A 24,692-nucleotide genomic window follows, 5' to 3' on the forward strand; every position below is an offset into this window, starting at 1 on the left:
CCGTTCCCAGGTCCCCATAAAACACAATTTTCAGGACAATTTTCAAGGACAACCGACGCCTCCGGACAAGTTGTGTCCATAATTTGTAAAATGGCTTCAAATGACTTCTACTGAGCGTATTTTAAAAAGATTCCACCACATACAGCTATATTTTACGTTTTAAGACTCGCGCTGAATATTCAGGAAGTCTTGTTTTTGAGTTGGTGCCGTACGTGACGTCACTGAAGGAATGCCCCTGACCGAAAAAAAGACACATTGTAGCAGTCCTTCCATCCTCATGGCGTGAGGTCACAAACTGGGGGCGGGACTTTCTGAAAATGACCAATTCGCAGCTCAATTTTTTTGCAGATTTTGGACACTTTAAGTCATTTTTATTGGTGTTTTGCATTTGACTAAAAATATCATACTGTATGTTTTGGGTATTTTAGATGCTAGAAAATGTTCTTCTGATGTCAGTAAAGAAAAAAAAAAAGTAACGTCGGTTGTCCTTTAAAACTACACAAAATATACCTTATTTTATGTATGATAAATGTGATATTGTATTGTAATAAAAGAAGAAATAAACTGTACTGTATAATAAAAAAGCTGAAAAAAATACAATACATATTGGTTTATATTATCTACATCTACCTCTATCTACCTTCCTGCCCCCTCATGAAAGGAAAAAAAAAAACACTGTCAGAGGTCTGACCAGCGCTTTATCAGCACCCAAGAATGTCCTACTCACCTGTCGAAATGATATCTTCTTTAGCAGTTCCGTTGATATTGGCTCGACTAATTCTTTTAAGTGTACTATCCGACCAGTACACTTTCCCTGCGGAAGACACACAAAACAACAACAATGTCAAAAAATGTACTTTCTACTCCTACTTTCTCGAAACTTGAGCTTAGCTCACGACATTTTACTTTCATTGGCGAGACACACGAACCATCTTGCGGGTCGACTCCAATAGCGATGGTGTTTTTCATGGAAGTGTTCACAGCAAGAACCACGTCGGCAAAATACGGAATGTCCAAAGACACCATTCGAATGTCCGTCCTCCGTGCAAAGATCAGGAAGCTGCTCATCCCTGTTGAAAAAAAAATGTCATTTATCATTATACTGGATATATTTTTGGGGTATTTTTTTGGGGGTGAGAGAAATAATTTTCATACCGGGCGTGCAGGTCTTTCCATCTGCTTGAAGGTTGATACCAGTTGGACAAGAACAACTATAGGCTTTGGGAGCAGGAGCCAGAAGACAAAGGTGACTACAGCCTCCGTTATTCACCGCACACGGATTGGGTACTACAAGTGGAGAAACACCCAAAATAAATACATAAATAAATAAATAAATAATAATAATAATTATTATAATAATAATAATACGTCTCTGTAAGCTCTCAGTCGTACAGGAGTGGTCCAATCGATGAATAATAAATAAAAACCCACCTATTTAAAATGGCATATTCTGTGTAGCTCGTTCTCTTGTTTCTATTTATAATTCTATTTCATTTATTGTATTGTATTTGTATTTTAGTTATTATCGTACCTATGCTTGTCTGTGACTGTAAAGTGTCCTTGAGAGCTTTGAAAGGCGCTTAAAATCAAATGTATTAATATTATGAGGATTATTAGTATTAGTAGTAGTATTAGTAGTCGTATTAGTAGTAGTATTAGTATAATAATAATAATAATAATTATTATTATTATTATTAGTAGTAGTAGTAATAGTAGTATTAAATAATAATAATAATAATAATAATAATAATAATAATAATAATTAGTAGTAGTAGTAGTAGTAGTAGTAGTAGTAGTAGTAGTAATAGTAGTATTAGTAGTAGTCGTATTATTATTAGTGGTAGTATTCTTCATCTTCTTTTTATTATTATTAATTATTATTATTAATTATTATTATTATTATTATTATTATTATTAGTAGTAGTAGTAGTAGTAGTAGTAATAGTAGTATTAGTAGTAGTCGCATTATTATTAGTGGTAGTATTCTTCATCTTCTTTTTATTATTAATTATTATTATTATTATTAGTAGTAGTAGTAGTAATAGTAGTAGTCGTATTATTATTAGTGGTAGTATTCTTCATCTTCTTTTTATTATTAATTATTATTATTATTAGTAGTAGTAGTATTAGTAGTAGTATTAGTGTTATTATTATTAGTAGTAGTAGTATTATTAGCAGTATTATTATTAGCAGTATTATTATTATTGTTCTTATTATTACTATTATTATTACTATTATTATTACTATTATTATTATTATTATTATTATTAGTAGTAGTAGTAGTAGTAGTGGTAGTAGTAGTAGTATTTTTATTCTTCTTATTATTATTAGTAGTAGTAGTATAATTAGTATAATTAGTATTATTCGTATCAATCGTATAAATCGTTTAAATCAGTATAAATCAGTATAAATCAGTATAAATCAGTATAATTCTTCTTCTTATTATTATATCCAAAAATGAAATGTGCCATTTTGAAGTACTCACACCGTGAAAACATATACATACACGGACCTGTTTGACGGTGTCTTTGAAACATGTGAATATCCATGAGATTTTCCAGATTTTCCGCAAGCGTGTGGCGTCCCAAACCGGTGAGCTTGTCGGCACTCTGGATACTCTTGGACTGCCAGTCAGTCCAGTAAAGCATGTCTTCGTGTACAGTGAGGCCAAAGGGGTGTGGCAACTGACCGCCAATCAGAACCTGGATGGGGCAGGATGCGTCAAAACAAAACATTCTGGGTTTTTCATATTTAGTTGAGATTTGAGACGTTTCTCAAAGTTACCTGTCGGTCAGAGCCATCCAAATTTCCATACTCGATTGTTTTCATGCCAGCATCGGCCCAATACAAGCGTTTGGTCTCGTAGTCAATGGCGAGCCCATTGGGCCACGTCAAGTTGGACGAGATGATGACGAGACGACTCGAAGAATCCATCCCGGCGCGCTCAATCTTTGGGTTGGCGCCCCAGTCGGTCCAGTACATAAAACTATGAAGATTACAAAAAAATGTGTATAGTGATACCTTGGCTTACAAACTTAATTGGTATTCCAAACATTAATTTCCCATAGGAAACCATTACAATGAGAATAATCCGTTCCCAGGTCCCCATAAAACATAATTTTCAACTAAATAAGCCTTAAAACTACACACAATATACCTTATTTTATGTATAATAAATGTGCTATGATATTATAATTAAAGAAATAAACTGTATTTTATAATAAAGTCATTTTATTGACCTTTGTGATGGTCATTGATGGCTTGATGGAATGGCGTGGCCGGTTTCATCAGCATTAAACACTTGAGGAACGTAGCCTTCTTCTTTCACCATCTTGAGGAATGATCCCTGTAGGTGCTTTCTCTGCGATCATTTTACCTTGTTCCTCATCAATTGTGTTCTGTTTAGCTTGGTTGATAGTTTTTTGCATCAAGTGTACAGATGGCTTGTGCGGGTTATTTGTGGAGCCTGATTGATGGGATATTTTAACCTTGGAGTCTACACTTTGCCTTTGAACTATCAATAAAGTTGAAACGAGTCCACATTTCACTGTTTTTTATAAATTTTCTCACCATTTCACTTTTGTTTTATTTATTTTTTGTTTCAAGCTCTGTCGTCTCCCTTTCGTGTTTGTGCGCACGCGCGTGTGTGTTTCTGTTTCTGTAACCACTTCCCCCGCTCACTGCTGCGTGTGTCCCCTCCCTCCTCTACCACGGATCTTGACCAATCACGTGTAGCTTTCACCGAAGACTAAGGGCGGGGAATGGAGGGAAAAAAAGCCGGCTGCCATTTTCAGCTTCGTTCACTTCAGAGATACAGCTCCAAGAACCGATCGTTTGCGAATGACACATCACTCATTGTGGCAGCTCCGTGTGTTTCCCAAAAAATAGTTTGTAAGACAAGATTATATCCTCGCGAATTTAACGTTCGTAAGGCGAAAAGTTTGTTAGCTAAAGCAATTGTAAGCCGAGGTATTACTGTATTAGCAAAGGTCCCCGTCACCAAAAAAGTCTCTCATACTCTTCACGTGAAGTATCTCACCCTCCAACAGGGTCAACCACGATGTCCCTGGGCCGGTCAAGGTTCTCCCATATGAGTACGGTCCGCATTCTCCCATCCGCATTGGAAACTTCAATGCGATCTGTACCTGGATTGAAAAAAAATATGTCATGATGCGTTATATTATTTTCTAAATCATTTTTTTAAAAACTAGGTTGGTTACCAGCGTCAGTCCAGTAGAGTTTGTTGGTCACCCAGTCAATAGCTAAACCTGCTGGACTTTCCAGACTGGTGTCCACCACCACCTGCAAGAATAAAACCTTGAGACCTTGAGACCTTGTGACCTTGAGAGTTTTGAAAGGCGCTGATAAATGAAATGTATTATTATTAAAACCTCAGTCGCCTAAATTAAAACTAAAATGCACTTCTTTGTCTGTAGGTGGCAGTATTGCCCCATATAACTTTGAACAGCCTTGTTGAAAGTGGACGTTTTTTTGGGTCCATTTAAGACTGAGTTTTGCTTACTTCCTGTTTACTGCCGTTCCAAAGGGCTCTGTTGATGGAGTCAGTAGTGACATCAGTCCAGTAGATGAAGCCATCACGGGCATCCCAGTCCAGCGCCACGGCATTGCGCACATCCGCCAGAGGGATGACATCGTCGGACATATCCTCTGTGTCGAAGCTGATTCGTCGGATGTCCGTCCTTCGGGCAAAAAGCAGGAACTTGTCAAGACCTGATTAAAGACCAAAGGTCTTCTGTCAGTCTTCTATTTTTAACAACGGGTCAAGATATTCAAGTGAATCATCAGAAGACAAGGTTAACTCGTGAAACTCACTGCTTGCGCAGTTGCTGTGGTCCACCTTCTTAAAACCAGTTGGACAAGCACAGGTGAAGGTCTTGTTGCCGGGGAGACAAAGGTGGCTGCAACCTCCGTTGTTAGCGCCGCATCGGTTTTTGCCTCCTATGAAAGAAATTGAAGATTTAGAACATGTTTTTTTCTCAACACACAACTCTCAACAAATAGCTTGGTAGAGGGCCGCAGAATTCAGACGTATGTCATGGATGACTACATTTCCTGCCGGCAGTAAAAGACAATCTTTCTGGTTCCGAGTCTATGTCCAAATTGTCTGACTGTCACATCTCTGACAATGTTTCACACGTAAGCTAGCACGACGAACGAAGCGACAAAAAAAACTAGCATCCAAAATACAGTCATGATGTCCCGACCTTCAGGTTGTCTCTGCGGGTGCAAAGTGTGGATATCCATGGGGAAGTGTAGTTTGTTACGAATAATCTCTTGGTTCTTGCCGGTAAATTTATTAGCGCTGTTGATGCTTTTCGTGTGCCAGTCAGTCCAGTAGAGGCTATCCTCGAACACGGTGATGGCAAACGGGTGAGGCAGGCCTGAGGGGGGAAAAAACAGAATAGTCAGAAAAGCTGGTCATAAATTGATTACAGGGAGATTGGTTGATGGAAAAGTACATTTTTGGTCACATTGAATATTCACTTAGTCTGTAAAGTGAGCGTTAAACGACAACCGACAGCATTTTTTTTTTTTGGTTCCTAACTGACATCAGAAAAACGTTTTATAGCATCTAAAATAACCAAAACATGCAGTATGATATTTTTAGTTAAATGCAAAACATGACTTTAAGTGTCCCAAAACGACTTCAAAATGAAACCGGAAATGTGCTAGTTTCAGAAGGTTCCGCCCCCTTGTTCGTGATGTCACCCCAAGACGTCTTGCCTAGCTCGAGAATCAAAACAATAGCTTCAGATTCGGAGAAGATGCTTTCTTGTTCCTCGCCCAGTTATGAATATGATTCAAATAGTTCTGAAGAGGAAAGCATACATGTTTGCAATGGATTAAAGAAGTCCTTCCGTATCAATTCGTTTGTACAACAGACTTTTTAGGCAACATAGGCTTAGTTATGCTGATGAGGTGATACCAGGGAAAATGGGGCAACCAGGCCAGTAGTAGACCACATAATCAAGCAGGACAATAGAAGTAATCAGTGTAGCCTCAGGGAATAGTCCTCTATTAAAGTGTCCCATAACTGCCACAAAATGAGCTTGGAGGTGGGCAGATTCAGAAAGTCCCGCCTCCTTGTTCATAACGTCACTATTGGTCACACACTGCCTTGCTCCAGAATCAAAACAATGGCTTTAGAGAGTTCAGATTCGGAGAAGATGCTTTCTTGTTACTCATCCAGTTATGAATATGATTCAAATACAGTAAAGTCTCGTTATATCGATATCGGTTATATCGATAGTACTGCTTATTACGATACTATTTCTATGAACGCAAGGAGAAAATTTACATGCCGCAGGATCGGATATATCGATAGTCCGGTTATTTCGATATTTTTTCCGACTCTCGAGAATATCGATATAACAAGACTTTACTGTAGTTCTGAAGAGGAAAGCATACATGTTTGCAATCGATTCAAGAAGTCCTTCCATATCAATTCGAGCCGTCTGGACTCCAATGTAGCGCCCAGAAAAGACACAAGATGGCGCCCAAGCTCCGTTGGAAGTGGGCTGATTTGTCTGCTGGGAATTTGTGTCAACTAGTATCAAATAGTAGTCTTGGTGCAACACACAACTATTCAGAATCGCGTTATTTATGTGTTTTCCTTGTAATTTCGGTTGTCCTTTAAAGGGGAAAATAAGAGATCCAGGTGTGTGGCTTGGCTGCCTGTATGCCTTTTTCAGATCATATCGTAACATGAGGGTGTCAAATAATACAGCAATTTCCCCTTGGCTGAATCACAAAAGCCCAAAGAGGCAACTAGTTTTGTCATGGTCACCTTCCTCCATGTCATCAACACATACGCCTCTCGTTCCCTCTGCTCTTGTTCTTTTCCGGGACAGCTGGACGAGCAGCTGCGAGCCAACGGGGGCATCAAGCGCCGACATCAAGCCTTCACAGTAATGTCCCCTTTAACCTACATGTGGCACCTCTCGCTGCTCTCACACCATCGCAGAATCCGTCACACTCTCTCCCACAACTGATTACCGGTAGTAGCGGCGGTAAAGCAACGTTGCCAGATGGACGTCAATTTGCTTAGAAACCCAAGAGATTACATCGCCAACGCTAGGGTGTGTGTGTGTGGTCTTAGTCATTTTACAGTGATGCCTTGGCTTACAAACTTATTTGGTTCCCAGACAGTGTGTAAGGTGAAAAGTGTGTATCCCAAAAATTAATTTCCCATAGGAAACCATTAAAGTGAGAATAATCCGTTCCCAGGTCATACCATAAGACATACATTTCTACTAAATAAGCCTTAAAACTACACACAACATACAGTGATACCTTGGCTTACGAAGTTAATTGGTTCCCAGACAGAGTGTGTAAGGTGAAAAGTGTGCATCCCAAAAATGTATTTCCCATAGGAAACCATTAAAATGAGAATAATCAGTTCCCAGGTCATACCATAAGACATACATTTCTACTAAATAAGCCTTAAAACTACACACAATATACAGTGATACATTGGCTTACGAACTTAATTGGTTCCCAGACAGAGTGTGTAAGGCAAAAGGTGTGTATCCCAAAAATTAATTTCACATAGGAAACCATTAAAATCAGAATAATCCGTTCGCAGGTCCCCATACAACATAATTTTCTACTTTCTAATTTTGGAAGACTTAAAACTACACAAAATATACCTTATTTTATGTTTAATAAATGTGCTATGGTATTATAATTCAAGAAATAAACTGTACAGTATAATAAAGTCATTTTATTTACCTTTGTGATGGTCGTTGATGGCTTGATGAAGGGAGCGGCCGGTTTCATCAGCATCATTTTGGCAGCTCCGTGTGTATCCCGAAAAATAGTTTATATGCCAAGATAAAATGTTCATAAATTTAATGTTCGTAAACCGAAAAGTTCGTGAGCCGAGGGGTTCGTAAACTGAGGTATCACTGTAACTACGTTTGTATTTGTGTTCCACAGTTCATAGTGATCGGGCAGTTGCCAGTGTAAAATTACATTATCTTCTTTCAGAAACCACAAAGCATTGATGAGATGCAGTCACTCACGTTTTAATCAAGAGAGTAGCATCGCGCGCGGTTCTTAGCGTGATGCTACTCTATTGATTAAAAATTAGCTTCGCGCAGCTGCTTGACATTTCTAAACTATGGGGGTCGACCTGGGTGGGTGGATGGTGGTTTATTCTTCACGGATGTACTCGTGTGGATTTACTTTAACTTCATCCCACGCTTTTAGCGATGAGATTGAGCAAGTGTAGCTAAAGTCGTGTCAAGCTAGCTTAGCTCAAAGACCGCGCAAATGGAATTCCACAGAAAGTACGAGACTGAACCTGCATTTCAATTGACAATGACAACAACCCTTCCTCCCCCCCAAACCCTCACCCTGGGGGTCCACAGGTGCGTAGGCTGGCAAAAGATTAAACCGCCACACCCGCCTACTGTACAGTTCTGGGAATTTGGCCTATGTCCAATTTTGAAAGCACACGGGCACGCGGCACCGTTGCAACACAACGTATTGTTGAAGGACAACCGAAACCTTCGGACAACTTCTACTGAGCGTATTTTAATAAGATTCCACCACATAGCTATATTTTACATTTTAAGACTCGCGCTGAATATTCAGGAAGTCTTGTTTTTGAGTTGGTGACGAGTCCGTACGTGACGTCACTAAAGGAACGCCCCTGACCGAAAAAAAAAAGACACATTGTGGCAATCCTTCCATCACGTCAATGTATTTTGCTGTACTTGTTTGGTCTGAAAACCTCGTGTTGCACCCAAAAGCCGCCAGAAGAGGGTGTCCAAGCTCTATGGAAGGAATTTATCAGTCTGTGGAAACGGGCTTATTCATTCCTCACAGAAGCAGGTCGCCGATTTTCTGCCTCCTTTCTGGGACGCTACATTGCAGTCCAGATGCCTCAAAATGACACGGAAGGACTTCTTTAGTCGATTGCGAACATTTATGCTTTCCTCTTCAGAACTATGTGAATCATATTCATAACTGGATGAGTAACAAGAAAGCATCTTGTCCGAATCTGAAGCCATTGTTTTGACTCTAGAGCAAGGCAAGACGTCTGAGCGTGACGTCACGAACAAGGGGGCGGGACCTTCTGAAACTCGTCATCTCCGAGGTCATTTTGAAGTACTTTTGGGACACTTTAAGTCATTTTTATTGGTGTTTTGTATTTGACTAAAAATATCAGCCTGCGTCTTTTGGGTATTTTCGATGCTATAAAACTGATGTCAGTTAGGAAACAAAAAAATGGTGTCGGTTGTCCCTTAAGTGAAGGGAGATAACTCATTAACATTCTTTGGCACAGCAGGCCGGGCCGGATCAGTCGAAATGAACGGACACGCATGGGCACACGCACACACACACACACACACACACACACACACACACACACACACACACACACACACACACACACACACACACACACACACACACACACACACACACACACACACACGTCCCAATTGTCCTGTGTGTTGTCTGAGCAAACAGCGGCTCTGGAGAGCGGACAGGGCCAATTACAGCCTTTTATCCTCAGAGCACACATCATTAAGGAGTGCTCACACGGACAATGGCGCGTGCACGCCAACGCAAACATGCCGAGCGCCTCGCGCGCACTTGAACAATCTTGACTGATGTCACCGATGTCATTTAAGGACTGATAAAAACTTGACATGAATAAGAGAGAGAAAAAAAAAAGACTTTCAATGACAAATGACTTGGGTCAATAGACCAAATTAACTCACTCACTGCCACTCCCGAATGTATTCGGGAATTGAAAATACAGGGATACCTCATCTTACGAACGCTTTAGCTTACGAAGTTTTCACCTTACGAACATTAAATTCGCGAGAATAGAATCTTGGCATACCAACTAGTTTTTGGGAAACACACGGAGCGCCACAATGGCTGACAGACTAGTTTTCGGCAGAAGAACACCAAACCACACGGTCGAACAGCGCCACTGTGGCTAGCGGACTAGTTTTCCACACCCATTTCCTTTGATTGAACTCAGTGCAGATGCGGTTTGTTATCGAGTGGATACTTTTGCTTTTTTGGGACTGAAAAAGACCCCACCACAGACTAGTGAGAAGCCGAAGAGGACACATAAGAAAATTACGGTCGGGCAGAAGAAGGAGAGCATCGTTTGCGTGACTTAGCGTCCCAGTATCAGTACGCTAAGTCGACCATTGCTACGTGTGGCTAAGGGTGTTTCTGTGTTGTCTAAGCAACGGTCTCAGGCAATAGAAGAGTTTGAAAAACTTCTGTTGATTTGAATTAACGAAAAGCAGCTAGCAGGGGACAGTGTGAGTGAGGGTATTATCGCCGAGAAAGCACGGCAACTTCACTCGGATATCATCAAGAGGCAACTACATCAACGACCATCACAAAGGTCAATAAAATGACTTTATAGTTTATTTCTTTAATTACAATACAATAGCACATTTATTATACACAAAATAAGGTATATTTTGTGTCATTTTTAAGGCTTATTTAGTAGAAAAGTATGTTTTATGGGGACCTGGGAGCATATTATTCACATTTTAATGCTTTCTAATGGAAAATAAATGTTTGGAAGATTAACTTTTCGCCTTACACACACTTTCTGCTGACCAATTAGGTTTGTAAGCTCAGGTATCACTGTATGACGTAGAGCGCCATTCCCTAATTTGTTTGGCTTTATTTTTTTTCATGCTTGGGTGCCGATAAAGCGTTGACCATGGCCTCTCGCAATATTGTTCTTTTCCTCAAGGGCCAGCATTTTACTTTTCTCCATGTTAGTGCTTTTTTTCAGCTTAAGCTGTTGTTAAAGTGATATATAAACCAATATGTATGTATTACATTTTATTTTGGACAGCTGCCCTCATTTCAAGCTCATATAACTCCAGACCCATATCATTTAGGAATTAACTCTGTTTCTGATGAAAGAAGAGAATCTAAAGTTTCTAACGCTGTATTGAATGTTTATGTAGTCCTAAAATTCCTGGAATTCAAGTGACAATGACAAAAACCCTGGCACTGGACTGGACACATTTTTTGCACGTTTGACAGTGAATGAGTTAACGTGAAGTTTGAAGGACCGACAACTACTTTTTTTTCTCGGCTCAATTTGTTTTTTTTTTTAGTCTGAACACACTGCGATCTCTCAATACCAAGCAGTCCACATGAAAATGGAAATTTACAGGCAATGCGAGACTATCAAAGTTCATTTTATCATTTTGGAGAGAATCCACATGTAAAAAAAAAATATATATTTACCTTGGTTGATGACAGCTTTACGATTCCGTCCGTCCAAATCTGCTCTTTCAATGACATGATGCTTGGCGTCCACCCAGTACATGCGGTGGCCAGCGTAGTCGATGGTTAGGCCGTTTGGCCAAAACAAGTGAGTGTCGGCAATGACCCGTCGATTGGAGCCATCCATATTGGCGTATTCGATGCGGGGCGTGTTACCCCAATCGGTCCAGTAGATTTTACTGAGCGGAGGAAAAAAAAACAAAAAACAAAACAAATACCTGATTAGATTGAATTAGATCATTTCTATTCGTCTCACAATGGAGAAATACACAATTCATAGCAGCAAAGTTTACATAGCTGGTTTAAAGGTCAACCGACGCCTCCTGAACAAGTTGTGTCCATAATTTGTAAAAAATCGCTTCAAATGACTTCTACTGAGCGTATTATACCAATATTCCACCGCATATTGCTATATTTTACGTTTTAAGACTCGCGCTGAATATTCAGGAAGTCTTGTTTTTGAGTTGGTGACGAGTCCGTACGTGACGTCACTAAAGGACCGGGCCTTTACCGTAAAAAAGATGCATTTTAGCGGTCCTTCCATCACGTCAATGTATTTCGCTATACCTGTTTGGTCTGGGGACCTCGTGTTGCACCCAAAAGCCGTCAGGAGGCCAGAAGAGGGCGTCCAAGCGCCATTTAAGGAATTTATCAGCCTGTGGAAACGGAGGTGGCCACAGGAGGTCGCCATTTTGTGCCTCTTTTCTGGTGATCGTTTCTCCCCAATGTTGCCTCAAAATGGCACAAATAAATTCTTTAATCGGTTGCAAACGTGTATGCTTTCCTCTTCAGAACTATTTGAATCATATTCATAACTGGAGGTATAACAAGAAAGCTTATTCTCCGAATCTGAAGCCATTGTTTTGATTCTCAAGCAATGCAAGACGTCTTGGCGTGAGGTCACAAAATGGGGGCGGGACTTTCTGAAAATGCCCAATTCGCAGCTCAATTTTTTGCAGATTTTGGGAAAAAAAGGGCAATCATGCCAGAGTTAGTCAGTTAGTCAGGGCAATAGGAACAATCAGTGGAGCCGCAGGGAGTAGTCCTCTGCTCCCCCCAACCTGAGAGCAGGGACCTATCATAGCAGAGTCCGGCATCGCCATGTCTGGACAGTAAGGATATATATATAGGGCCGAAACTACCACTAAGACTTTAGTTCGCTGACGAAGTTTCTTGGATAAGAAGCAAAACGTCCGACACCTTCAAATTTGTACAATTGCCGGCTGAAGAAACCTTTTCATCGATGGATCCCTCCTGTACGACTGAGAGCTTACACAGACAAAGTAAAACTGCGCTCACGGTGGCCATGTTTGATAACTTTCAGATGTCTGTAACGCAGCCTGTTCTATTTTGACATGTTTCTATGTCTTCATCTGGCGAGTTCTTTCCTGCCACCGCGACGTACAGTCGCGTCAGGAAGTCTTCTAGCCGAATTGCGTCTTGTATGAAGTCTTTGCTTCATCCACCCAGGCACTTATTTGCCCGTGGGCACCACAGAGCTGCCAAACCCTAATCCCCCCGTCGGCTCCTGGAAGCGAACGACAACTGGGAAACATCCAGAGAGGATTGCGCGCACATTGGAACGCATCTGCTGTGACTCAGTTTGAGTTCTTTACCCTTCTATCGGGTGCAGCGCGATGGCTCGCGGCTTCTCCATGTTCTGCCATAGCAGAACCTTGCGATGAGTTCCATCCAGGTTGGCCACCTCGATGCGAGATGTTCCGGAGTCCGTCCAGTACAATTTGTCATGGATCCAATCAATGGCGAGACCGCCTGATTGAGAGAAGAAAAAAAAAAACAATGTTCTGCTTCAATAAATAGAAACAGGAACCTTTATTGTATTGTATTGTATTGTATTGCCTTTAGGGTAACACCATACTTTGGATGCTACAGGGATAGTACAGGGACACCTCGGCTCAGCTCGGAACGCTCGCTCTCTATTTGGGATCTAGCTGGCTAGCTGTCTATCGATTTAGCTATTAGTTAAAGAGCTAGCTAGCTAGATCTCTATTTGCTATCTAGTTGGCGAGCTATCTATCGAGCTATTAACTATTGAGCGAGCTAGCTAGCTCTCTATTTGCTATCTAGCTGGCTATCGATCTAGCTATTAGTTAAAGAGATAGCTAGCTAGATATCTATTTGCTATCTAGCTGGCTAGCTATCTATCGAGCTATTAGCTATTAAGCGAGCTAGCTAGGTCTCTATTTGCTATCTAGCTGTCTATCTAACTGGCTAGCTAGCTCTCTATTTGCTATCTAGCTGTCTATCTAGCTCTCTATCTATCTCTCTATCTATCTATTAGCTATTGAGCAAGCTAGCTAGCTCTCTATTTGGTATCTAGCTGGCTATCTATCTATCTAGCTATTAGCTATCGAGCGAGCTAGCTAGCTCTCTATTAGCTATTGAGCAAGCTAGCTAGCTCTCTATTAGCTATTGAGCAAGCTAGCTAGCTCTCTATTAGCTATTGAGCAAGCTAGCTAGCTCTCTATCTATCTAGCTATTAGCTATCGAGCGAGCTAGCTAGCTCTCTATTTGCTATCTAGATGGCTATCTATCTATCTAGCTATTAGCTATCGAGCTAGCTAGCTAGCTTTCTATCTGTTTGTTACTTCCATTGTGTGAACGCTGGCACATATTTTTTTTTTGTAGCGGCGGCTAGTACCCAACCTGGGCTCTCCAGGCCAGTTGAGACGACCTCTTCCACATTGGACCCGTTGAGGTTGGCCTTCATGATTCGGTCCAGCGTGACGTCCGACCAGAAAACGAGTTCTTGGCTGTGATGGAAGTCGAGAGCGATGGCATTCTCAAGGTTGTTGAGCAGTAGCGTGTACTCGGAGCGGTGCGGTAGAACCTGACGGATATCGATTCGATTGGCAAATAAGAGCACCGGTTCTGGACCTGTCAAAATAAAAGCATCAATAATCAGAATCACAATCAGAATCATCTTTATTGCCAAGTATTATAATAATAATAATAATAATAATAATAATAATAATAATAATAATAATAATAATAATACTCTCAAGGTCATTTTACAGTCACATGATCAGTTTTTTTCTGTGGGTGAGCAGCGGCAACGATACGCGCCAGCGTTCACTCAACCCAGAAGTAACTCAAACAGATAGAAAGCTAGCCAGCCAGCCAGTCGATAGCTAATAGATAGCTAGCTAGATAGCTAGCCAGGCAACTAGATGTGAATCTTATTGTGGTTTACATCCAAAAATATGACATTTTGGTTAGGATTTTAGCAAACATCATGGAATTTCACAAGTTTGATTTGCTTTCGCGGGCCGAAAAAAATGACGTGGCGGGCCGGATTACTATTATATTAGAACTATTTGAATCATATTTATAACTGGATGAGTAACAAGAAAGCATCTTCTCTGAATCTGAAGCCATTGTTTTGATTCTCCAGCAAGACAAGACGTATTGGCGTGACGTCACGAACAAGGGGGCGGGACCTTCTGAAACTGGCAATTTCCGCTTTTATTTTGAAGACATTTTTGGACACTAAGCCAGGGGTGTCAAAGTAATTTTTTTGCCGCGGGCCACATTGTAGTTATGGTTTCCTCTCGAGGGCCGTTATGAATTTGGGGAACCCATTAGAATGTTTAAATCTCTTCAAATATGACATATAGACCACACATCAAATTAATGAATAACTCGTTTTCAAAGCTGAAGTCAAGAATAATGACTTTTATTGTGGTTGACATCCAAAAATAGAAATTTTGTTCAGATTTTAGCAATCATCATGGAATTTAACAAGTTTGATTTGCTTTCGCGGGCCGAAAAAAATGATGTGGCGGGCCGGATTTGGCCCGCGGGCCTTGACTTTGACACCTGTGCTTTAAGTCATTTTTATTGGTGTTTTGCATTTGACTAAAAATATCAGCCTGCGTGTTTTGGGTATTTTAGATGCTACAAAACGTTTTTTCTGATGTCATTTAGGAAACAAAAAAATGGTGTCGTTTGTCCTTTAAGTGGAAGGATCATTGCATCTGACAGTCAGTCAGAATTTGGGTTGAACTTCTTTCTGCAACAGAGTCGTGGTCTGATGTACCAGAACACGATTCAAATATATTCCAGACCTTTCAAATATGTTTGACAGTCGCCCGAGCCACCCAGTGGATTAAGTTACAGCTGAGGAAAACGTAAACAATACATCACAAAGTTTTTAACTTCTGGTCTTTTGCAAAATGTCGTCAAGGTGATAGACAAGATGGTGGATCTTTACCCAACGCCTTGCAGCTACGCTTGTCTGGCCGCAACTCATATCCTTGAACGCACCAACACTGGAAGCCGCCTTGGACGTTGGTGCAGCCTTGACTGCAGTAGCCTTCTTCAGCACACTCGTCCACATCTGGAACCGCACCATAGAGACAAAAGGAGGAAAAAAAATGCCGCAGGAAAAAATGGATATAAATAAAATCATAAATTCAAAGCAGCATCATACTGACATGCTTTTTAATAATGTGGCCCCTTTGTGTAGATAAATAAAAACAACACCATTCTCGAAATATCATGATGAAAAGCAGCTCATCAATGTTTTCTTTTGGACCATGTCAATTAAAACATCTGCGCATTATTATTATTGTGGCCAAAGCAGACTTTTCATATAACTCTTGCCTCAGATCTTATTCTGATTTTAAAGAGGCCAATAAAGCTTAAGAAAACCTGTTTTGTGTTTGCACACATTTTCTCTTTTTGTTATATCATTAATTGCATGTATTTCATCCATCCATGCATATAAATACATCCATCCATCCATCCATACCATCATCCATCCACTCAAATCCATTCCATCCTATCATCCATCCATCCAAATCACCCATCCACCATTCCATCCATCCAAATCCATCCACTCACCATTCCGTCCATCCATGCATTCCATCATCCATTCATCCAAATCCACCCCTCCACAATTCCATCCATCCACCCCATCATCCATCCAAATCCATACACCCACCATTCCATCTATCCATCCAAGCATTCCACCATCCATCCATCTAAGCACTCCATCATCCATCCATTCACCCATCATCCATTCACCCACCATTTCATCCATCCATCTAAGCATTCCATCATGCATCCATTCCATCCATCCCATCATCCATCCATCCAAATCACGTATCCACCATTCCATCCATCCATTCCGTCATCCACCCACCATTCCATCCATCCATTCCATAATTAATTCATCCCATCATCCATGTATCCATCCAAATCCACCCATCCATCCATCCACCCACCATCCCATCCATCCATCTAAGCATTCCATCATACATCCATCCATCCATCATCCAGCCATCCATCCACCCACAATTCCTTCCAACCATCCATCATCCATCCATCCTAATCCATCCACCCACCATCCCTCATCCATCCATCCACAATTCCATCAATCCACAATTACAAATCCATCCATCCATCCATCCATCCATCCATCCATCCATCCATCCTCTGATCTACTTTACCCTCAAAAGGTTGCTATCCAATCACAAACAACCATCAACGCTCACTCTCACAGCTCGGGACTATTTTTAGTGTTTAATGAGCCTCCTGCGCATGTTTTCTGAACATGCAAGGAAATCTGAATACCCGGAAAAAAACCCACACAGGCATGAATAGAACATGCAAACTCCACACAGGGGCGACGTGCTTCACACTGGCGCACCGAGTTGCCGTAAATTTGAAGATTCGTATGTTAATAGCTGTGAGTTATTTTTGTCTCGCTTTTTTAACACGTAAACGTTTGGGTTTCAGGAATGTTGTCATGATACATAACATAGCTGCCTCGTCATTGGTGGGTCATTGATATCAAATGTGTACACACACACACCCACACACGCACCACACACACAAATACCTTGGCAGGATCTGCCGTCCTCCATCAGTCGGTATCCGGTGTGACAGGTGCACTGGACCAGTCCACGGACCATCTGACACTTTTGGGAGCAGCCGCCGTTATTCTGGTTGCAGTTGCCGTCGCTGGAACGCGGACCTGGTTGGAAACATTCAAGGATTCCACAAATCGGATGACACTAAATTCAAAAAGTCCATGAGAAGGTTTCTTCAGCCGTCATCTGGACTTCTTTGAAGGTGTCGGACGTTTCGTTTCTTATCCAAGAGGCTTCGTCAGCGAAAAAAATTTTTTTGCTGGTAATTTTGGTCCGAGATTGTCTATGTAAGCTCTCAGTCGTACAGGAGTGGTCCATCGATGAAAATGTTTCTTCAGACGTCATCTGTACTTCTTTGAAGGTGTCAGACGTTTCGCCTCTTATCCAAGATGCATCTTCAGCGAACTGAAGTCTTTTGCTGGTAGTTTCAGCCCTATATATATATATATATATATATATATATATATATACCTACTGTCCAGACGTGGTGGTGCCGGACTCTGCTATGATTGGTCCCTGCTCTTAGGTTGTGGGGAGCAGAGGACTACTCCCTGCGGCTACACTGATTACTTCTATTGTCCTGCCTGTGTATGGGGTCTACGACTGCCCTGATTGCCCTATTTGATCTGGCTTCACCTCATCAGTATGACTAAGCCTATGTTGCCTAAGAAGTCGGTTGTAGGTAGGAACGATCCAAATTGAACCTCAAACCCCACCATGGCGATTTAGTGAAGGGTTTTGCTGTTTTATAAAAATAGCTTCTTTTACTCCCCCTTTCAAGCCATCTATTTTCTTTCGCTAATATTTTAACCTCGTTGTCGTCAAATGAGTGGTTGCTAGCCTTTAGTTGTATATGTACTGCAAATTGAGGCCCACTAGTATTATCCCTGCGATGTTGATAAAGTCTTTGTTTTGGAGAATTTGTTTAGTCTCCCCGATGTATTGCTCTATACGATGTTCATTTTTACAATGTATTAAATAAACTACATGACTTTGTTTATCTTTTGCATGCAGTAATTTTTGCCTTAAAGTGTTTATTGGTTTGAAATAAGTGGAAATTTTTGTGGAGTTTTTCCGAAACCCCTGCAATGTAAGGTACTGCTACCCCTCTCCTTTTAGTATCTTCTGACGGCTGAAGAAACCTTTTCACCGATGGACCACTCCTGTACGACTGAGAGCTTACACAGACAAACTAAATTCAAAGTCAACTTACGACATTCATGGTGCGGCAGTTCATCAGTCCCGTCTTCACAGTCGTTGACCTCGTTGCACACCTTCCTCTGGCCAATACAGCGACCATTCCCACATTGGAACTGATCTGGGGCGCAAGGTGACGTCCCTGTTAGACAGACAGACAGATAAGATATCGAGATAGATAGATAGATAGATAAAATAGATAAGACTGATACATGTAAGATAAGCAAGTGAGATCGCTAGCTAAGATAGCTAGCTAAGATACCTAAGATAGCTAGATAAGATAGATAAGATAACTAGATAGCTAGCTAGCTAGACAAGATAGATAAAATAGAATAGATAGATACGTGTAAGATAGATAAGATAGATAACATAGCTAAGATAGATAGCTAGATAGATATCTAAGATGGATAGCTAAGATAGATAGCTAAACTAGCTTGCTAGATAGATAGATAAGATACTCGTGTAAGATAGATAACATAGCTAAGCTAGATATCTAGATAGATAGGTAAGGTGGCTAAGATAGCTAGATAAGATAGCTAAGATAGCTAAATAAGATTGATAAAATAGAATAGATACATGTAAGATAGATAAGATAGATAAATAGCTAGATAGATAGCTAAGACAGATAGCTAAGATAGCTGGATAAGATAGCTAAGATAGCTCGCTAGATAGACAAGACAGATAAAATAGAATAGATAGATACATGTAAGATAGATAACATAGCTAAGCTAGATAGCTAGATAGTTAGCTAAGATAGATAGGTAAGGTGGCTAAGATAGCTAAATAAGATTGATAAAATAGAATAGATACATGTAAGATATATAAGATAGATAGCTAAGATAGCTGGATAAGATAGCTAAGATAGCTCGCTAGATAGACAAGAGAGATAAAATAGAATAGATAGATACATGTAAGATAGATAACATAGCTAAGCTAGATAGCTAGATACATAGTTAAGATAGATAGCTATGATAGATAGCTAGATAGATAAGACAGATCTATGTAAGATAGATAACATAGCTAAGATATAGATAGATAAGGTAGTTAGCTAGCTAGATAGATAGAGAGAGAGAGAGAGAGATAAATACACACATAAATAAATACATAAATAAATAAATACATAAATGCTTTAATGGTCTAGTTTAATCTTCTATTTATTATTTAGCGTTTCATTCATGGTTTTATTATTTTATGTATTGTTGTTTTTTTTTTTATTGTAAAGTGTCCTTGAGTGTTCAGAAAGGCGCTTGTAAATTAAATGTATTATGATAAAGAAATACACACAGACATAAATACATAAATAAAATGCAATGCAATGCCCATTGCACAAACAACAATTAAACTACAAAAAAAAAAGAAAAGCAGCAGCTGAGTGATCATTCGTCACTCAAGACGTGTGCTATTGTTAAAAAAAAATAAAAAAAAAATTAAAATAATCATTTGTGCATGTCTGGGAGAACGTGTGGTGAAATTATAATGAACATGTTACCATGACGACAACTTCAATGAGTCCGATTGTGAGCTTCCCGAAAAGACGACGAGGAAAATCTCACCAGTTTTTTCACAACCCTCTTCGTCACTGCGGTCGGAACAGTCATCCTCGCCGTCGCATCGCCATGACAACCGGACGCAACGACCTGTCCCGCAGCGAAACTGGTCAGCTGTGCACATGGAGGTGGCTGTGGAAACAAGTCGAGCATAAATATTAATAATACTTTTCATTTATAAGCGCCTTTCAAAACTCTCAAGGTCACTTTACAGTCACATGATACATTTTTCCGTGGGTGAGCAGCGGCAGCCACATGCATTCACTAAACCCAGAATAACTCAAAAAGATAGAGAGATAGCTAGCTAATATATAGCTAGATAGCTCATAGATAGTTAGCTAGCTAATAGATAGCTAGCTAGCTAAGAGAGCTAATGATAATAATAAATTTCATTTATGAGCGCCTTTCAAAACTCTCAAGGACACTGTACAGTCACAGGATATTTTTCTGCGGGTGAGCAGCGGCAGCCACACGCCATGCGTTCACTCAACCCGGAAGTAACATAAAATAAAAAAACAAAATAATATGACATATACATTTCTATATATATATATACATATATATATATATATATATATATACATATATATATATATATATATATATATATACATGACAATATCGCTAGCTAGCTAGTAAATAGCTAGCTCGCTAATAAATATCGAGATAGCTAATAAATAGCTAGATAGCTAATAGCTAAATAGCTGCTACGGGGAATTGATACGCACCCATACCCAACCATACTATGCTATATTAATATTATTATTATTATTATTATTATTATTATAAGGATAAAAAGCGACCACTCACTGCAATTCATCTCATCGGATTGGTCGTCGCAGTCGAACTCGCCGTCGCATCTCCAGCCTGCGTTGATGCACATTCCGCTGCTGCACATGAACTCAACCGACCTGCATGGCTGGTGGGACGCTGCGCACAAAAAAAAAAAAAATAAAATAAAATATAATGACAAAATTATTTATACATAACAAATAATGAACCGCTGTCCTAGACTACGGGTGTCAAACTCAAGGCCCGGGGCCCAGATACGGCCCACCAGACCATTTCACGTGGCCTCCAGAAGGGAACCATGCGTGTCAAGTTCCATGATGCTTGACTTGAAGTCTGAACCAAAATTTTAAATTGTCAAATGTAATACACAATAATAATAATGATCATAATAATCATAATAATAATAATAATAATAATAATGATGATGAATGAATGAATAATATGTTTGATGGAGTTTAGTAATCCTGAACACACACACACACACACACACACACACACACACACACACACACACACACACACACACACACACACACAACAAGTTGGAAGCATTATATCAGAAAAAAATGTCCCGGTGAAATGAAAAACTAAAATTTTGCAAAAAATAAAAATAAAATAAAACAAATAAATAATAATAATAAATTAACTCCGTCACTGCCATTCACAAATGTATTCAAGAATTGAAAATATGACATATAGCGCCATTCCCGAATTTGTTCGGGTTTTGTTATTTCATGCTTGGGTGACAAAAAGCGTTGGCCATGGCCTCTGGCAATGTTTTATCCCTTCCACAAGAGGGCAGAATTTCCTTTCCTACGTTAGCACATTGTTCCAGCTTTGACTGTTGTTAAAATGCTATATAAATCAATATGTATGTATTGAATTGTATTTTGAACAGCCGCCCTCATTTCAAGCTCATATAACTCCAGAGCCATAATTTAGGAATGAACGCTTTTTTTTCTGATGAAAGAAGAGAGTCTAAGGTTTCTCTCTGTGTTGAATGTTTATGTAGTCCTAAAAATCAATATTCTGCGGGTCCAGGAATTCAAGTGGCAATGACAAAAACCCTGGCACTGGAGTGGACTCATTTTAGCACATGGTCTGGCAGTGAATGAGTTAAAATGGAGCTAAAAGCAATATCACTGGTTGCAAATTTTCACGTGAGAGTGAGAGAAAACAGATTTTCGCTAACAAAGCACCCTTCATGTGTCTGAAGATTCCATGGAATGCTGTAGAGGACATTTTATGCTTCATAGGAATGCCCTGTGTGTGCATGTGTGTGTGTGTGTGTGTGTGTGTGTGTGTGTGTGTGTGTGTGTGTGTGTGTGTGTGTGTGTGTGTGTGTGTGCGCATGTGTAAATGTGAGACAGAAACTTTTTTGTTTTCTCCTCACTGCCGAGTGAAATAGTCAAACGTTGCAAAAACTATTTCACATGGCCTACCATTAAAGGACAACCGACACAATTTATTTTGTTTCCAAACTGACATCAGAAAAACGTTTGATAGCATCTAAAATACCCAAAACACGCAGGCTGATATTTTTTAGTCAAATGCAAAACACCAATAAAAATGACTTAAAGAGTCCCAAAACTGCCACAAAATGAGCTCAGAACTGGGCAGATTGAGAAAGTCCCGCCCCCTTGTTCGTGACGTCACTATTGGTCACACACTGCCTTGCTCCAGAATCAAAACAATGGCTTCAGAGAGTTCATATTCGGGAAAAAGATGCTTTCTTGTTCCTCATCCAGTTATGAATATGATTCAAATAGTTCTGAAGAAGAAAGCATAAATGTTTGCAATCGATGAAAGAAGTCCTTCCGTATCAATTCGAGCCGTCAGGACTCCAATGTAGCGTCCCGGAAAATGCACAAGATGGCGTCCAAGACCACAGGTGTCAAAGTCAAGGCCTTATTTTACAGCACAGTTTATTTCTTTAATTATAGTCGTCATGTAATGCGCCTCTCTTTCCAAACAGCAATTCCCTTTGACCTTCGACCTCCAACGCCAAGTGACTTTATGATACAATGCAGTGTATTTCTTTCATTACAATACAATAGCACATTTATTATACATAGAATAAGGTAGGTTGTGTGTAGTTTTAAGGCTTATTTAGTTGAAAAGTATATTTTATGGAAACCCGGGAACGGATTATTCCCATTTTAATGGTTTCCTATGGGAAATGTTATTTTGAGATACACACTTTTCGCCTTACACACTCTGTCTGGGAACCAATTAAGTTCGTAAGTTGAGGTCTCACTGTATTTGAATCATATTCATAACGGCCCCCGCAAGTACAATGTGGCCCGCGGACTTGACTTTGACACCTGTGATCTAGACGTTGTGTTTCTATGTGAGAAGCGGATCGCTTACAACAATCGGATTCGTCCGACCAGTCTCCGCAGTCGTCGTCTCCGTCGCAGTGATAAATGTCCAGGATGCAGCGACCGTATGCGCATTGGAACTCCTCAACGCTGCAGGTGGCCGCCATCACATCTGAAGCTGCACGCGAGCATACGGTAAACAGATGACAACAAACGGTTTGAGACTTTGGCGGAAATGACTTTGAACTTCTGTTTGTGATGAAACGAAGGAAAAGATTATTGACGATCACCATCCATAGAAGAGTTTTGGCATCTGCGTGGGCTCCCTTTATTCCCTTCGTGCTAAGCCTTCTTCCTCCTAGTTACTATTTTTACATTACGACAAGTGTATCATGAAAGCACTATAGAATTGTTCTAAACTATTACAATAATCATGATAATCATGATAATAATAATTGTTTTCCACAAGAGGGCTGTATTTCCCTTTTTTCCCATGTTAGCGCTTTGTGCCAGCTTCAGCTGTTGTTCAAGTGCTGTATAATAATAATAATAATAATAATAATAATAATAATAATAATAATAATAATAATAATAATAATAATAATAATACTTTCTAATGATGATAATAATAATGATAATAACAATAAAGTTCAGTCTTCTGTCATTTTTTGTACATGCAACATTTTACTTTTATAATTTTCTAACAATAATAATAATAATAATAATAACAATAATAATAATAATACTTTCTAATGATGATAATAATAATAATAATGATAATGATAATAACAATAAAGTTCAGTCTTCTGTCATTTTTTGTACATGCAACATTTTACTTTTATAATTTTCTAACAATAATAATAATAATAATAACAATAATAATAATAATAATACTTTCTAATGATGATAATAATAATGATAATGATAATAACAATAAAGTTCAGTCTTCTGTCATTTTTTGTACATGCAACATTTTACTTTTATAATTTTCTAACAATAATAATAATAATAATAATAATAATAATAATAATAATAACAATAACAATAATAAAGTACAGCCTTATGCCATTTTTCGTACATGCTATATTTTTCTTTTATAATTTTCTCATAATAATTACAATAATAATAACAATAAGAAGAAGAAGAAGAAGAAGAAAGTTCAGTCTTCTGTCATTTTTTGTACATGCAATATTTTTCTTTTATAATTTTCTAATAATAATGATAATAATAATAAAGTTCAGTCTTCTGTCATTTTTTGTACATGCAACATTTTACTTTTATAATTTTCTAACAATAATAATAATAATAACAATAATAATAATAATAATCCTTTCTAATGATGATAATAATAATAATAATGATAATGATAATAACAATAAAGTTCAGTCTTCTGTCATTTTTTGTACATGCAACATTTTACTTTTATAATTTTCTAACAATAATAATAATAATAATAATAATAATAATAATAATAACAATAATAAAGTACAGCCTTATGCCATTTTTCGTACATGCTATATTTTTCTTTTATAATTTTCTCATAATAATTACAATAATAATAACAATAAGAAGAAGAAGAAGAAGAAGAAGAAGAAGAAGAAGAAGAAAGTTCAGTCTTCTGTCATTTTTTG

The 24,692-nt window shown here is 39.1% G+C and overlaps 1 protein-coding gene across 3 annotated transcripts in view; it reads right to left on the reverse strand.

Moving 5' to 3' along the window:
- lrp4 (low density lipoprotein receptor-related protein 4) overlaps positions 1–24,692 on the reverse strand; it is a 102,296-nt gene that overhangs the window by 17,304 nt on the left and 60,300 nt on the right. For all 3 annotated transcript variants that reach the window (XM_088991460.1, XM_088991459.1, XM_088991461.1), the window contains exons 6-24: positions 23,111–23,239; positions 20,759–20,878; positions 19,955–20,080; positions 18,418–18,543; positions 17,174–17,308; positions 15,542–15,667; positions 13,975–14,205; positions 12,924–13,080; positions 11,269–11,486; positions 5,226–5,402; positions 4,834–4,959; positions 4,523–4,731; positions 4,221–4,302; positions 4,040–4,145; positions 2,785–2,986; positions 2,513–2,702; positions 1,156–1,287; positions 930–1,070; positions 728–814 (exon numbers count right to left, since the gene is read on the reverse strand). In XM_088991460.1, coding sequence (XP_088847586.1) covers positions 728–814; positions 930–1,070; positions 1,156–1,287; positions 2,513–2,702; positions 2,785–2,986; positions 4,040–4,145; positions 4,221–4,302; positions 4,523–4,731; positions 4,834–4,959; positions 5,226–5,402; positions 11,269–11,486; positions 12,924–13,080; positions 13,975–14,205; positions 15,542–15,667; positions 17,174–17,308; positions 18,418–18,543; positions 19,955–20,080; positions 20,759–20,878; positions 23,111–23,239 — 2,820 coding nt within the window. The remainder of the gene's footprint in view (positions 1–727; positions 815–929; positions 1,071–1,155; positions 1,288–2,512; positions 2,703–2,784; positions 2,987–4,039; positions 4,146–4,220; positions 4,303–4,522; positions 4,732–4,833; positions 4,960–5,225; positions 5,403–11,268; positions 11,487–12,923; positions 13,081–13,974; positions 14,206–15,541; positions 15,668–17,173; positions 17,309–18,417; positions 18,544–19,954; positions 20,081–20,758; positions 20,879–23,110; positions 23,240–24,692) is intronic.

This window comes from Hippocampus bargibanti, linkage group LG03 (assembly GCF_051943395.1).
Source record: "Hippocampus bargibanti isolate YZ-2025 linkage group LG03, ASM5194339v1, whole genome shotgun sequence".
Lineage (NCBI taxonomy): Eukaryota > Metazoa > Chordata > Actinopteri > Syngnathiformes > Syngnathidae > Hippocampus > Hippocampus bargibanti.